The following is a 14,457-nucleotide window of genomic DNA, read 5'->3' as shown; positions in this document are numbered from 1 at the left end:
ACGAAGGCTATGGGTGGGCGTGGCCAGGGGGAGAGTGAGGCCCTGGGGTCCACACCATGCCAAAAAAAAAGGGGGCCACGCAAACACAAAACAAGCCAGATGGAAAGCAGGCCGGAGAAAGGCTAATCCCAAGAGGTTGACTGAATGACTATCACATACATCAGAATAATAAGATGCCAGCCAAGTGCTGGCCTATGAGCCCAGTCCTGGGAGGCTGAGTAGGGAGGAGTCTGAGTAAGGGGGAGGCTGAGTAAGGAGGACGGAAGGTTCTCAGTCAGCTTCAGCAACTTGCGAGATCCTCTGCAAATCAATGAGACCCTGTTTCAAAGTAAAAAAATAAAACAGGGCTGGGGTGTAGCTCAGAGGTAGAATGCCCTGGCTTCAACCCCAGTACCAATAAAAAAAGACAAAAGTAAACCAATTGTTGTTTGCCAGGGATAAGGATGGGATGTGGGGAAGTGGGTGTGGTTATAAAAGAGTAAGAGGGATCTGCCCTGTATCCGATCATCTCTGATGTCAACATCCTGGTTGCAACACTGTCCCACAGTTATAAGAATCGCCATCTGAGGAAGCTGGGTAAGTGATATGTAGGTCTCTTACATTACCTTTGTTTATATGGGGTGGGTACTGGAGACTGAACCCAGGAACATCTACCTCTGAGCTACAGCCCCGCCCCTACTTTAATTTTCTTACTTTGAAACAGGTTCTCACTAAGTCTAGAGGGCCTTACTAAATTGCTGAGGCTGGCCTTGAACCTGTGACCCTCCTGTCTCTGCCTACCAAGTGCTGGGATCACAGGCATGCGCTACCACGCCTGGCTACCCTTGCATTACCCTTTCAACCACAAGTGAATATACAATCAACTCTAAATTAATAGTTCAGTGTTTTTGTTTGTGTACAAGCAGATTTAGGAACATACCTAAGAGGAAGGTGACATTTGTAGACAATTAGGGAAATGTAAATGGAGCCTGGAATCCCAGTACTCGGGACGCTGGGCCGGGAGGAGCGCAGGCGCGCAGGCGCGCAGCAGTGGAGCATGACCAGGTTCCTGTGAGTCGGGCGCTCAGTCATTCTATCTAGAGATGACTAGTCTCTGCCTGCCACGTGCCAGGCTGCATCTTGGCACCGCCCAGAGTACGCCCTGAAGACCGGATCAGATTTACAGGAGAGCGGAAGGGCAAGAGGGTTCATTCCATTTCCTTCTTCGAGGGCACAAGCGCAACGAAGCTGCAGTTTAGGACTGGTTAAGCCAACCAGCCATTGCTGTGGCTCCACAGAACAGAATAAATAGCTCCCAGCAGTGAGACTCTGCATGAGAAAGGAGGGCAGCCAGCAGCTCCAGCTACCTGAGCCTGGGGACCAGGCTGCTGGCCCCCCGGGTACTGGCGCTCCCTGGTGCTTTACCTTAGCAACAGCTGCCCCTGCAGATGGCAGAGAAAAGGGAAAGAGACCGCAGGGAAGAGCCTGGCATTCTCTCCAGGCCACAGCATCACCGAGCAGGGCAGAGGCGGCTGAAGATGGGAGTGCGCAGGCGTGGGCCACACAGCCGGAGTCCCCCCAGGGAACCACGGAAGGAGACCGGCCATGGGGCTGGGGCTCGGGCAGGGGGATGTTTAAGTGCTAGGAGAGCCTGGCGCAGCAGCTCCCCACCCACACTTCTCAGGGACCCGCGAGCCGGCTGGCATCTGTCGGCCACACCTACCGCCTGGCTTCATGAAGGGCAGCAACATGAAGGGCAGCTGCCAACAGAGGTGGCTAAAGTCCCACCCCCTGGAACGCTGCCCGGGGCGGCACCCTCCCCGTGCCTCAGTTTCTGCTCCGGGAGAGTTATGACGAGCACCCACCAGGGGACTCGCCAGCCGCTGGCTGCTGTGAGTCCTGCTCCTTCTTTCCCTGCCCGCCTCCCAAGGCTCTGGGGTACAAACGTCCTATACCCAGCAGTGCCCCCAATCCTCACCGAAAACCCCCGCACACGGTGGTTGCCCTCCAACTCGCCAGTTGTCCCTCACTTATCCACAGCAGCGAGTCGTCCAGTTCACACCGCGAAGGGGCCCTGGCCAGGGTGCCAGCACGGGACCGCGCGACAGGAGCCCAGGACGGCCGCAGGCAGAGCAAGGGCCCACAGGGACGGGCTAGGCAGGGGCTGGAGGAAGTCAGCATGGTGCAGCGCGATGGGAGCAAAGGCGGGTGTCACCCCAGGGCTGGGCGCTGTGCGTGTGAGGAGATGGCCGAGCTGGGAAGGCCTGGCAACGTGGCCAGATCCAAGCCCGCGAGGCCCACGGGCCGCCCGGTGCAGTGAGGAAGGGCCAGGACAGGGACATACCGCTGTGGGGATGCCACTGCCCCGCTGCGCTGGTCCCAGAAGCCAGATCAGCAAGGCTGAGAAAGCGCAGGCGGCGGGACAGGTAAGGGAGGCAGAGAGGAAGCCCTCAGCAGCTAGCGGGGGCAGCCAGGCTGGGGTGCGGGATGGACGGGGAAGGATTTGTCCATCAAAGGTGCGCAGCCTCCTCGGAACCTGCCTGCTGCTCACGGCCCTCCCAGGCCCCAGGGACAGGTCCACGCCTCCTGAGACGGGGACGGCTCAGCAGACGTGTGCCCCACTGCTGGGAGGAGGCCCTCCCACAGTGCCCAGGCATCCCGCATGCATCGGCCTGGGTCCCAACGTCCCCGTGCCCTGGGACACACCTGCTTCAACTCTCGCCCGTCCCTCACTGCCTCACTGCACAGGCCCCACAGGAGGTCCCCAGCCTGTCGAGGATTCCCAGATCCCAGTCTGCCCCCCTCTTTTTTGAGTGGTGCTGGGGTGAATCAAGGGCATTGTACCTCCGAAGTACACCTCAGCCCTTTCTTTTATTTGGAAATAGGACCTCACTGAAGTGCTAAGGCTGGCTCCGACCCTGTGATCCTGCTGTCTCAGCCTGCTAAGTACCGGGATGACAGGCGTTACGGCGTTCCTGGCTATGGCTGCCGGAGGCACGGTCTGCCCCAGGGCCCACTGTGTCCCACAGCACTGTCATTCACCGATGCTTCCTGAGGCCGCTAGACTCCAGGACCTGGTGAGCAGGGAGAGGCTCAGTGCCCCGGATGCCACGGTTTGGTCACCGTGCACAGCAGAGACGCCACACGCTGACAGATGACAAGGACCAGCGGGGCCTGATGGGGGGAGGCCGGGCCGCGCCCCGGGCTCCGTCCGCTCGGCTGCACGCTCTGCCAGGCCCCGGGCCTGCCCCCACGGCCAGTCTGGCCTTCCCACACCCTCTGTGAGGTACGATGCCCTTGGGTTCCATCCTCAGTATCACATAATAAATAAAAATTTAAAATAAATAAAAAGGTCAGGCGGCAGGGCTCAGTGGTAGGATGCGTCTCAGTTCAATCCGCAGTACTGCCAAAAAGAAAAAGAAAGCCAGTTTCCAGTTTCCTATGCATTACGTCAGGGCTGTCCTGTCCCGAACAAATGGGCACGCTCCTCGCCCTCCAGGGAGTAGAGGTGAAGAGGCTTGGGCTGGCCCTGGCATCTGAGGCAGGAGTCTCTGGGCCCTGTTCCTGCTTCCTCGCCCAGAGACAAAGTGTTCCCGTCCACTGACTCCCGTCTAAGGTGGCCAGGGAGACAGCCTGTGCTCCTACTGCGGTCTCCAGCAGCCACACGGCCTCCAGACCACAGCAGGGACAGAGCTGGAGATGAAGGGAGAAAGGGCATCCCGGAGAGGGCAGAGCAAGTGCGAAGGCCGGGCGGAGGGCTGGGCGGCGCTGGTTGCAGGGGCAGGTGCCCGGACAGGGCTGCGCAGCCCAGCTTCCCGGCACCACCTATTTCTTTAACCCTTCAGGCCTGCGTACAAGAGAACTGGCATGGCCTCAGTCTGGGTGATCTCAGTCAGGGCGCCTCCAGACTCCCAGCCCACCCCCCAGACAAGCACTCGCTGGTTGGTGCCCTGCACCCAATCTCACAGGGGCCGGACACCATGCTGGGTCAGGTGCAGACGGCCCGATGCTTTACGCTCCATGCAGGAGTGCAGCCTGAAGGACCATGCCACTCCAGGCCCTGCTCTGACCAACAGCACGTCCTGTGTCCGCCCTGCCCCCACCGGCCGCTCTCCTGCCAGCCAACGGCACCGGTCGCTTTTGTCTTGGGCCGATTTGCAGCCCAGGCACACTTCCTTGACCAAAACACCTTCCTCCTTTAATCCCTGAGTCACCTTTGTTAAAAGAGGTACATGAAGCCGGGCGTGGTGGCGCACGCTTGTAATCCCAGCGCTTGAGAGGCTGAGACAGGAGGATGGCACAGGTTCAAAGCCAGCCTCAGCTATTTAGTGAGGCTCTCAGCAACTTAGTGAGACCCTATGTCCAAATAAAATATATAAAAAAAAAAAGGTCTGGGAGTATAGCTGGGAGGTAGAAATCCTCTGGGTGCCACTCCCAGTACCACAAAAAAAAAAAAAAAAAAGAAAAGAAAAAAGGTACATGAACCCGGGCGTAGTGGCTCATGCTTGTAATCCCAGAATTTGGGAGGCTGAGATGGGAGGATCATGGTTCACAGCCAGCCTTAGCTACTTAGTGAGGTGAGACCCTGTTTTAAAATAAAGAATAAAAGCCAGGCATGGTGGCGCACGCTTGTAATCCCCGCGCTTGGGAGGCAGAGACAGGAGGATCGCACAGGTTCAAAGCCAGCCTCAGCTACTTATTGAGGCTCTCAGCAACTTAGTGAGACCCTGTTTCCAAATAAATATAAAATAGGTCTGAGAGTGTAGCCCGGGGATAGAAAGCCCCTCGGTTCCATGCCAGTACCACAAAAATAAATAAATTAATTAATTAAAAATGAGGCTGGTGGTGTAGCTCGGAGGTAGAATGCCCCTGGGTTCCATCCCCAGTACCTCAAAATAAATAAATAAATAAATAAATAAATAAATAAATAAATAAATAAATAATAAAAGAGGTGTGTGGACCCCAAAGCCCTGTCCCAGCCCCACACATGCTTTGGCCTTCTGAGCTACAACTGCAGCCTCTTGGCTCCTGCCCAGTGGGCCTGGCCTCCATGTGAAAGGCCGCTTCTCAGCAGGGCGTGGTGGCACATGCTTGTAATCTCTGCTTGGGAGGCTGAGACAGGAGGATTGCACAGGTTCGAAGCCAGCCTCAGCTACTGAGTGAGGCTCTCAGCAACTTAGTGAGACCCTGTTTCCAAATAAAGTATAAAATAGGTCTGAGAGTATAGCCCGAAGGTAGAAAAGCCCCTGGGTTTCACCCCCAGTACCACAAATAAAGGCCACTCCTCACTTCCCCACAGCCCAGTCCAAACACCCCCTCTCCTCCATACAGCCATAGCTAACACTCAAATGGAAGCAGGTCCTCTGCTCCCCTCCCAGTACCAGCCAGGACCTAAGCCTCAGCTATGATCTGGGCAAAGCCACTGCTGCCTGTAGGTTGGGCCTGGGAGCCCTGAGGACCCGAGATCCTCATAAAGGCAATGAGCAAGCTGGGCAGGCACAGCGCGTACACCTATCATCCCAGCGACTTGGGAGGCTGAGGCAGGAGGATCTCAAGTTCCAGGCCAGCCTGGGCAACTTGGCTAGATTCTGTTTCAAAATAAAAATTAAAAAGGGCCAAAGGTAAGTCAGGCATGGTGGTGCACGTTTATAATCCCAGCATTTGGGAGGCTGAGACAGGAGGATCAAGAATCACGAACAGTCTCAGCTACTACTTTGTGAGGCCCTTTGCAACTCAGTGAGACCCTATTTCAAAATAAAGAATAAAAAATAGGGCTGGGGCTGTATTTCGGAGGTAGAATGCCCCTGGGTTCCATCCCTAGTGCTGGGGGAAAAAAAAAAAAAAAAAAAAGGCTGAGGGCACAGCTCAGAGATAGAGTGCCTGTCTAAAACATATGAGGCCCTGGGTTCAATCCCCTGTATCTCAAATAATATATGTAAGAAAAAAATAAGAAGCACTTTTTACTTCCCACTCTACCTTCCAATGTGATTATGGAAGGCATAAGCTAGGCATGGTGGTGTAGGCTTGCAATCCTATTACTTGGGAGGCTGAGACAGGAGGCTCACAGGTTCGAAGCCAGCCTCAGAAACTTAACAAGGCTCTCAGCAACTTAGTGAGATCCTGCTTCCAAATAAAAACCAAAAGAGGTCTGGGGGCGTAGCCCAGAGGTAAGAAGCCCCTGGTTTCCATCCTCAGTCACGCACACGCACACGTACACACGCATGAAGATGTTCACGGGATGTTCTCTGCACCCAGACTGTGACATCTCTGATGATTCGGTAACACCATCACAGTGTACGATGTTGAGCTGCCACACTTGACAGCTTGTAACGCATGCAACTGAAAACTCTTCCCAAGACTGGACGCCACAGCGCAGCGAGGAGGCTGGCTCTGGGTCAGGAGAGCAAGGCAATCCGAGGCTGCAGGGACAACCTTGGGCGAGAGGTAGGACGTGAAGCCGGCGTGGTGGTGCATGCCAGTAATCTCAGTACTTGGGAGGCTGGGACAGAGGAGCCCAGGTGTGAGGCCAGTCTCAACAATTTAGCCAGATCCTCAGCAACTTAGTGACACCCAATTTCAAAACAAAGGTAGGGCTGGGGGTGTAGCTAGAATGCTCCTAGGTTCAATCCCCAGTAGTCCCCTCAACACACACAAGGGACAGCAAGGGAGTTCCACATCTGACAGGAGTGGGGCTGTTTTCACTCTAAACTTTGCTGTCTGTCCACCAATCACACTGCATTGCTATTAGCATTCTAGAGAGAGAATAGTCTCTCATATAGCGAGACTAGCAATTATCTTAGAGGAAAAAAACAGCAGGCCCAAAAGAATGAGCCAGTGTCCGAGCCCCTCAGCATTCACTGCAGACACACCGGCCAGAGCTGCTCTGGGCAGGGTGCCCCGCAGGCTGCCTGGAAAGCTGGGGAGAACAGGAGTGCGAGTGGGGGGACTCTCCAGCGGGTGGAAGGTCTGACCCCCATGCTGAGCCTGCCAGCTAAGGGACTTCCACAACAGACTGCATCTCCATGGGTCTCCAGTTTCTTCTCCTGTGGAAGCAGAACAAAAACCTCTAGAACAGCAGCGCCCGCTACAAAGAAAATGTGCCCAAAGCCCCTGGGTGGCGGCCGCGTGCCGGGGTGAGGGAGAGGGAGCCTCCCTCATGCTTGAGCTCGGGCCTTCCCCAGGTTGCGAGTGCGTACTAGGAGTGGGGACCACGGGAGGGACCCACCCAGGCACGGGAGGTGAACCCTGTGCAGGTGGGGACGGAGGGGGCCACACAGGCGGGGTGCAGCAGCTGCAGTAGGCCCTAGCATCGGGAGCATCAGAGCCTAGAGGCGAGGTGCAGCCAGGAGCTCAGCAGTGGAGAGGCAGTGCGGCTGCGGCAGACGTGGCAGACGTGAGCGAGGCGGGGACCCAGCAGGCTGGCTAGAGGGAAAGTGGCTCTGGCTCCTCAGGCTGGCCTTGAGGGGAGGGGAGTGGGGGCCGGTGAAGTTTCTGGAGCAGGGAAGTGGCTGAGGGGCGTGGGATGAGGTGGAGGGAGGAGCTCCGGAGGAGTTGGCCAAGGCGTGGTCAGGAAGGTCAGGAAGGAACCAACTCCAGTGTGTAGTAGGTCCGCAGGGCAAGGGAGAGGCAGGAAGCGAGCCCCAGAGGGTCTTAGACCACTCAGCACCGGGGAACAGGGCCCATGGAGAGGAAGCCGCCAGAGGCTGGATGGAGGCGGCTGAGGTTGTAGGTGGGCAGAGTAAAGGCGATGGGCGGAGGGACCAGCTGCGGCTGCAAGGGCATGTCCCACAACCCTGGAGAGCGCGCAGTCCAGGCGACTGAGGAGGGCTGCATTCACACGCTTTGGGGGGGAGAGGCAGCCAGGGCCATTTAGGAGGGCAGAGAGAAACAGAAATCAACAAGATGCTGGCGGGAGTGAGAGGGACTGTCCTAGAGAGAAAAGAGTGCAGGCCCTTCGAGTTGACATTCATACTCAAGAAAGACCTCAAGAAGGGAGGTGGTCTGCACAGCAGGGCAGAACCGGAGATGCTGAGGGGAGGGGAGCGCCACCCCGCCCGGGACTGACAGCTGCTTCCCACGTGAGCCTGCCACCGCGGTCCACGCAGGACAGGGGCCAGGCTTGGCACCATAGGCGGCCTCCCTGAGGCAGGGGAGCTGCGCCTCCCAGGGCTGACTCGGGAGCAGGCGGAGACACGTGGACACGGCTGTTCAACGGGAGAGGGCCATGCCTCCCTCAACGAGCACGCTGGCAGAGAGAGAACAGGAAGAAGGCCTGAGCTCCTCGGGGGCCACAGGATCCAGGTTGGTGGGCTCTGTCCCCGCCCACGCCCCCCAAGCCACACGGAGAAGAGAAAAGCCACGTGTGAATTGCAGTGGGGTGCGTTTGGCTTGGCTGACATTTCCTGCGTGCTTAGTTCGGGGTCAGGAGTGCTGAGCAAGTGGCCTGTCCTCGCTCTAACTGCAGTCTAATGGAGAGACTGCGGCACACAGAATGTGGACAGACATGTGAGGGTGGCGGGCGGAAGACGAAGGAGACAGTGCCCGATGGGGGTGCTGCTTTCGGTGGGTGACTAGCAAAGGCCTCTGGGAAGGCTGAGATTTGAACTGTCACCTGAAAGGGCAGTTCAGGCAGCAGGCAAAGGAAACAGGGAAGAAGGCTTCAGGAAGAAGGGCCAGCCAGCAGGGACACCGCGAGACAACGGAGCTGGGGCGTGAGGACCAGGAAAGCAAGAGGTGTTGTGGCAGCACCGGGGCCAAGACGCTCACGTGGGAGAGGCTGGCGGGCACCTGGGGAAATGAATGGGGCTCTATTCACAAGGTTCAGAGCAGGTGGCTCACACGAGCTGGCTCACGATGCCACAAGGCAAGTCGCTGTCCTACTCTGAAGCGACTTCAGCAGTCAGCCCCCTCCTTGATGGGCAGGGTGTTGCACGCCGACAGGCACGTAACACGGTAGAACTGAACGACTCAACAGATATTAGCTTCTGTCATCAAACTCTGAACTAGGGCCAATGGCAAAATCAGAAAGTTTGAAAGTGGCAGAGTATGGTGGTGCACACCTATAATCTCAGTACTTGGGCTGCTTGGACAGAACAGCAAGTTCGAAGCCAGCCTCAGCAACTTAGCAAGACCCTGTTTCAAAAACAACAAAAAGCCGGGCGTGGGGGTGCACACTTGTAATCCCAGCATTCGGGAGGCCGAGACAGGAGGATCGTGGTTCGTGGCCAGCCTCAGATACTTAAGTGAGACCCTGTTTCAAAATAAAGAATGAAAAATAGGGCTGGGGGTATAGCTTGGACGCCCCTGGGTTCCGCAAAAATAAATAAATAATAAATAAATAAATAACTAAAAAGCCAAACATGGTAGCACATGCCTATAATCCTAAAACTTGGGAGCCTGAGAATCAAGTTTAAGGATAGCCTCAGGAACCTAGCGAGACTCTGTTCAAAGTAAAAAAATTAAGACAACTGAGGATGTAACTCAGAGGTATAACGCCCCTGGGTTCAATCCCCAGTACCAAGCAAACACCAAAAAACAACAAAAAAAAATAGGGCTGGTGTGTGGCTCAGAGGTAAAACGCCTCTGGGTTCAATCCCCAGTGAAACACGCACGCATGCACGCACACCTGAAAAAGATTCCCCCCTCCCATATAAACCTAGAAGCACTTTCTCATTAAATGAACTTAAATGAGTTTCACTGTCCACGCCACCCTCATACGCCCAAAGCTGAAGAACTTGGTTATTGATAATAGTAACAGCTAATGCCGGGACCAGCAACTTGGAGGCTGAAGCAGCAGGATCACTCGAGCCCCGGAGCCCCAGGCCAGCCTGGCCCACACAGCCTGACTCCATCTCAAAATACAGTAACTGCAAATATCTAGAGGGCACTTAACAGTTTGCAGAGCACTTTCCTATCTGTTAGAAGGACTTGTTAATTAGTAACCACTGGTCCTTAGAGCTGTTAATTTAGCAAGAGTGTTGCAAATTGGCTAGCTTTTGCAAGACTTAAAAAGCAGGCCGGTCTTGCTCCTTGGGTCAAGCGGCCAGACCTGTCCACCGGCCTATCAGCTCTCATCGGGTTTGGCATTCTTACTTGCTGTCTATTCCCAAATGTCCAAATGTGATGGAGATTAAGTGATAATCACCCTAGTATCGCTGAGTGCTTCGGCTACGCTGGGCACTAAGTGCTTGTAATGTTCAATCTCCACATTATCCCAATACATTTTTTAAATTTGTTTTTGAGATACTAAAGGTGGAACCGAGGGGCCTTCTAGCTCTGAGCTACACCCAGCCCTATTTATTTTTTTTTTTAATTTTTTATGTTAGAACAGGGTCTTACTAAATTTGAGGCTGGCCTGGAACCTGCGATCCTCCTGCCTCCCGAGTGCTGGAGTTACAGGCATGTGCCACCACTTCTGGCCCCCCAATACATTTCTGTATCCCCATTTTCCCAATGTAGTGATTGAAGTGCAGAAAGGCTAAGAGAGCTTCTTCACGCAAGGAGACTCAGAAAGAGGAAGCACTGGAGCCAAGATTTAAACAAGCCGGTCTGACGGTGCTAGGTAATCCCAGCACAGTGCTTATATCTGGTGTTTGGTACCACACACGTATTCGGTAAACAAAGGCAGCTGCGATTAGCAGGACACACGGAGTTTCTAGTTCCCACGAGTGTCACCTCCAGCTGAGCAGCGACCTTGTCTCTCTGGTGACTGCTGCGCCCCGACGCACACTGAGGGACGGGTAGACAGAATGAATGAATGGCACTCCCAGGGAGCAGAGCTACCCGCACGCTTTTTGTTGCTTTTTTTTTTTTATTTTTTACACGTCTGTGTTACGCAGCTCACACGGCTCCTGAGTAAGAGCACGAAGCGAATTTGAGACCACGGAGACTCGCGATTCCCTCCACCCCCCTTTCCACCCCAAGGGCTGGCGCAAGCAGCCGCAGGGGAAGGAGGGCGGGTCCGGGCCGCCCGGCTGGCGGGTCGGGGCTTCGGCGAGGCTCTGGCCTCCACCCCTACGGCCCTCCGCGGGGACACCGTGCGCCCGGTGCTGGGGCCAGCAAGAGACAAAGACTCCCGGGGCTGCCGCGCCTCGGCGGGGGCTCGCCCACCTCCCCGGGCGGCGGCCCCGGGCCCCGCGCATGGCGGGCCTGCGCGCTGCGGCGGCGGCTGGCCGGGATCCCGGACGAGCACGCCCGCTCGCCGCCGCCCGCCGAGGGTCGCCGCGCCAGGCCGCGGCCCGGCCGCCTGTCACCTTCAGGGCCGCTGCCCCTCGCCCGCCGCGGCCCCTCCGCGCGAGCCGCCCCGCGGCCGCCGGGCTAGCGTCCCCGCGCCTCGGCCTCCCCGCAGCGCCCGCCTCGCGCCCGCGCGCTCCCGGGCGCCACCTCCGGCCCGCCCGCCCCGTACCTGCTGGGAGAGGGGGATCAGCGGCGCCGCCATCTTCCCGCGGACTCGGGCTCCCAGAGCCGGGAATGGGGGCGGGGCCGCGGCCGCGCGTGCGCACTGGCGCGAGGGGCGGTGCGCGCGCAGCTGAACCCGCCGGGGCGGGGCGGGGCGCGCGTGCGCACCTGGGCCTTGAGGGGCGGGGCCTCGGTGACTGACAGTGGTGGGCGTGGCTGCGCGGGCCGGGGCGGGGCCTGGGACCCCGGCGGAGGGCTGGTCCCGTCTCCCTGTCACCTGCCGCTGCGTCCCACTCTGGCCAGACCCCGAGACCGCTGGCCACTGCCCCAGGGTGCCAAGTTCTGACAAGCCCCTCGCTCCTTGGCGATGCCGCGCTCTCTGCTAGGGATGTCATTCCCCTCGCAGCGGAGGTGGGCGCCCACCCGGGAAAGGGTCGGGACCCTCAGGGTCTCCACCAGGGGCCCCTTCGGTACACTAGCCGTGTGCTGTGCACTGGAATCCGGGTCTGCTCCTCGTGGCTTTGGCTAAGCAAGGGGAAAAGCTTAACGTCCTCCCTGCAGCAGCCCCCGCCTGGCCTGCGATTATTCCTCCACTGTTTTCTAGATGTGTGACCTTGGCAGGTCACTTACCCAGCCTCTCCTAACCTCTAGTCTCCTATTCTGAAAAAAAAAAAAAAAAAAAAAAAAAAAAAAAACAGCAAGGTAATATGTGTCTGCTGTCCGTCTACCTCTGTCCCCATGCTGCCGAGCACTGAGCACGGGGCTTCCCCGGGGAGGGTGCTGGACTGAAACGACCGGCCCGGAGGCGCACTTGTTTATTCCAGCTTGTTTTGCTTTCCATTGGCCGCAGCACCCACTCCTCGGGGCCAGGTTCCAGAGACGGTGAGGACGAGGCGGTCAGGCAGCTGACCAGAGCAGCCTGAGGTCTCTCCAGAGGAAGCGGGCCTCCCGTTGCCAGGCCTCTCACAATGGTGGCACAGAAGCCCGGCCTGGCATCGGGTCCCAGCGGGCCTGTGATCCAGCCTCCTGTCCAGCTCTGCTTTTCTAGTGTACCACAAGCTGCTGCTTCAGCATCCTCAATGACTCACTGTGTCTCGTGCCATCCAGGCGAACACTGTGTGCTTTATCATTCGCCCAGCCACCATCCATTTGCCTGCCGTCCCTCCTTGAGACTCCGCCTTGGCCACGTCGACGGTCCACCGCACTCTCCCCCGGTAGTCCAGAGCAGGGGTCCCACCCTGGAGTGGTTGAACCACCCCGGGGCTTGTTAAATTAAACTGGGGTTCTGGTTGGATCTGTAGATGAGGACAAGACCTGCCCCTTTAGCACCTCTAACAAATCCCCAGGTACTCCAGGCAGACTGTAGTGCCAGGACCCCTGTGATTACGGACAGGAAGCAATCACGGGATAATGCAGCAAGGGAAGAGATCACTAGAGCCAGAGACAGGCCCAGCAGAGCACACCAACGGTGCGACACGCGGAGGCAGTGTGCGTGAGCGGATGGGGTGAGGGCAGTGCGGGGAGAAGTCACCGAGGCACCAGCATGGAGTCCAGACAAGACAGGGGCTGGAGAGCAGGCTGGCTCGTGTGTGGCCTTTGGGGACGCCCAGGTAAGAAAAGCAAGCAAGAGCTGCCTGGGGGTGGGTGAGCACACTCAGGCCCAGGCTCTAGCAAGGCGACCTGGATGCTGCGTGCCAGGAGCCAAAGAAGTAGACGGGGAGATGTACAGGTGGAAATACGGGGGAAGGAGGGGGTTTTGTGTGTGTGAGATTGAGCCCAGGGACATTCTACCTCTGAGCTACCTCCCAGCCCTATTTTTGTTTGGAAATAGAGTCTCACTAAGTTGCTGAGGCTGGCTGTGATCTTGAAATCCTCCTGTTTCAACCTCCCAAGTACTGGGATTACAAACATGCACCACCAAGGCCGCACAATTTATTTTTATTTATTTATTTTTGTGGTACTGAGGATAGAACCCAGAGACATTCTACCTTGGAGCTACACCCCCAGCCCTACTTTTTATTCTTTATTCTTGAAACAAGGTCTAAGTTGCGGAGGGCCTCACTAAGTAGCTGAGGCTGTCCGTGAACCACGATCCTCTGGTCTCAGCCTCCCAAATACTGGGATTTTTTTTTTTTTTTTTTTTTTTTTGCGGGTCTGGAGATGGAACCCCAGAGGCATCTGAGCTCTGAACTATACCCCCTGCCCTATTTCTTATTCTTTATTTTGAAACCAGGTCTCACTAAGTTGTGAAGGGCCTCACTAAGGAGCTGAGGCTGTCCCCAAACCGCGATCCTCTGGTCTCAGCCTCCCAAATGCTGCTATTACGCATGCGCCACCACGCCCAGCCCTTTTTTTTTTTTTTTTTTTTTTTTTTTTTTTTTTTTGGTGGTACTGTGGGTGGGATCCAGAGGCTTTCTACCTCCGGGCTACACTCCCAGAACCTATTTTATTTGGAAACAGGGTCTCACTAAGTTGCTGAGAGCCTCACTAAGTAGCTGAGGCTGGCTTCGAACCCGTGCGATCCTCCTGTCTCAGCCTCCCGAGTGCGGGGATTACAAGCGTGCGCCACCACGCTCGGCCCAGCCTTATTTTTAATTTTGAAACAGGATCGCCCTAAATTTCTGGGAGCCTCACTACATTGCTAAGGCTGTTCTTAAACCTGTGATCCTCCTGTCTCAGCCTCCTAAGACCTGGGGTGACAGACGTGTGCTGCTGTGTATGGTAAATGGAAGCTTTTAACTGTCTTGTGTGCAGTACAACACTGCATTCTACTGGAGAAAGTGAAGTTTCAAACAAGCCGAGTGTGGTGGTGCATCCCGGTCATACCAGTACTTGGGAGGATGAGGCAGGGGAATCACAAGTTCGATGCTAGCCTTACTAACTTTGTGAGGCCCTCCACAACTTAGAGCCTGTTTCAAAGTAAAAATCACACTGGGCCATGGGGGTGCACACCCGTAATCCCAGTATGGGGGAGGCCGAGACAAGAGGATTGCAGGTTCAAAGCCAGCCTCACCAACTTGGTGAGGCTGTCAGCAAACTTAGTGAGACCGGTTCAAAATAAAAAATAAAATGGGAGCCAGC

The 14,457-nt window shown here is 56.5% G+C and overlaps 1 protein-coding gene across 3 annotated transcripts in view; it reads right to left on the bottom strand.

Moving 5' to 3' along the window:
• Window positions 1-11,416, bottom strand: part of EPS15L1 (epidermal growth factor receptor pathway substrate 15 like 1) — a gene marked incomplete at both ends in the record, with an annotated part of 77,290 nt that extends 65,874 nt beyond the window's left edge. For all 3 annotated transcript variants that reach the window (XM_080714975.1, XM_080714976.1, XM_080714977.1), the window contains one exon: window positions 11,384-11,416. In XM_080714975.1, coding sequence (XP_080571101.1) covers window positions 11,384-11,416 — 33 coding nt within the window. The remainder of the gene's footprint in view (window positions 1-11,383) is intronic.
• Window positions 11,417-14,457: the final 3,041 nt, after the last annotated feature.

Source organism: Muscardinus avellanarius (assembly GCF_963383645.1).
Source record: "Muscardinus avellanarius genome assembly, chromosome: 18".
NCBI classification, from domain to species: domain Eukaryota; kingdom Metazoa; phylum Chordata; class Mammalia; order Rodentia; family Gliridae; genus Muscardinus; species Muscardinus avellanarius.
Note: the sequence above shows the minus strand (reverse complement) of the source record. Positions and strands in the feature narration are given on the sequence as shown.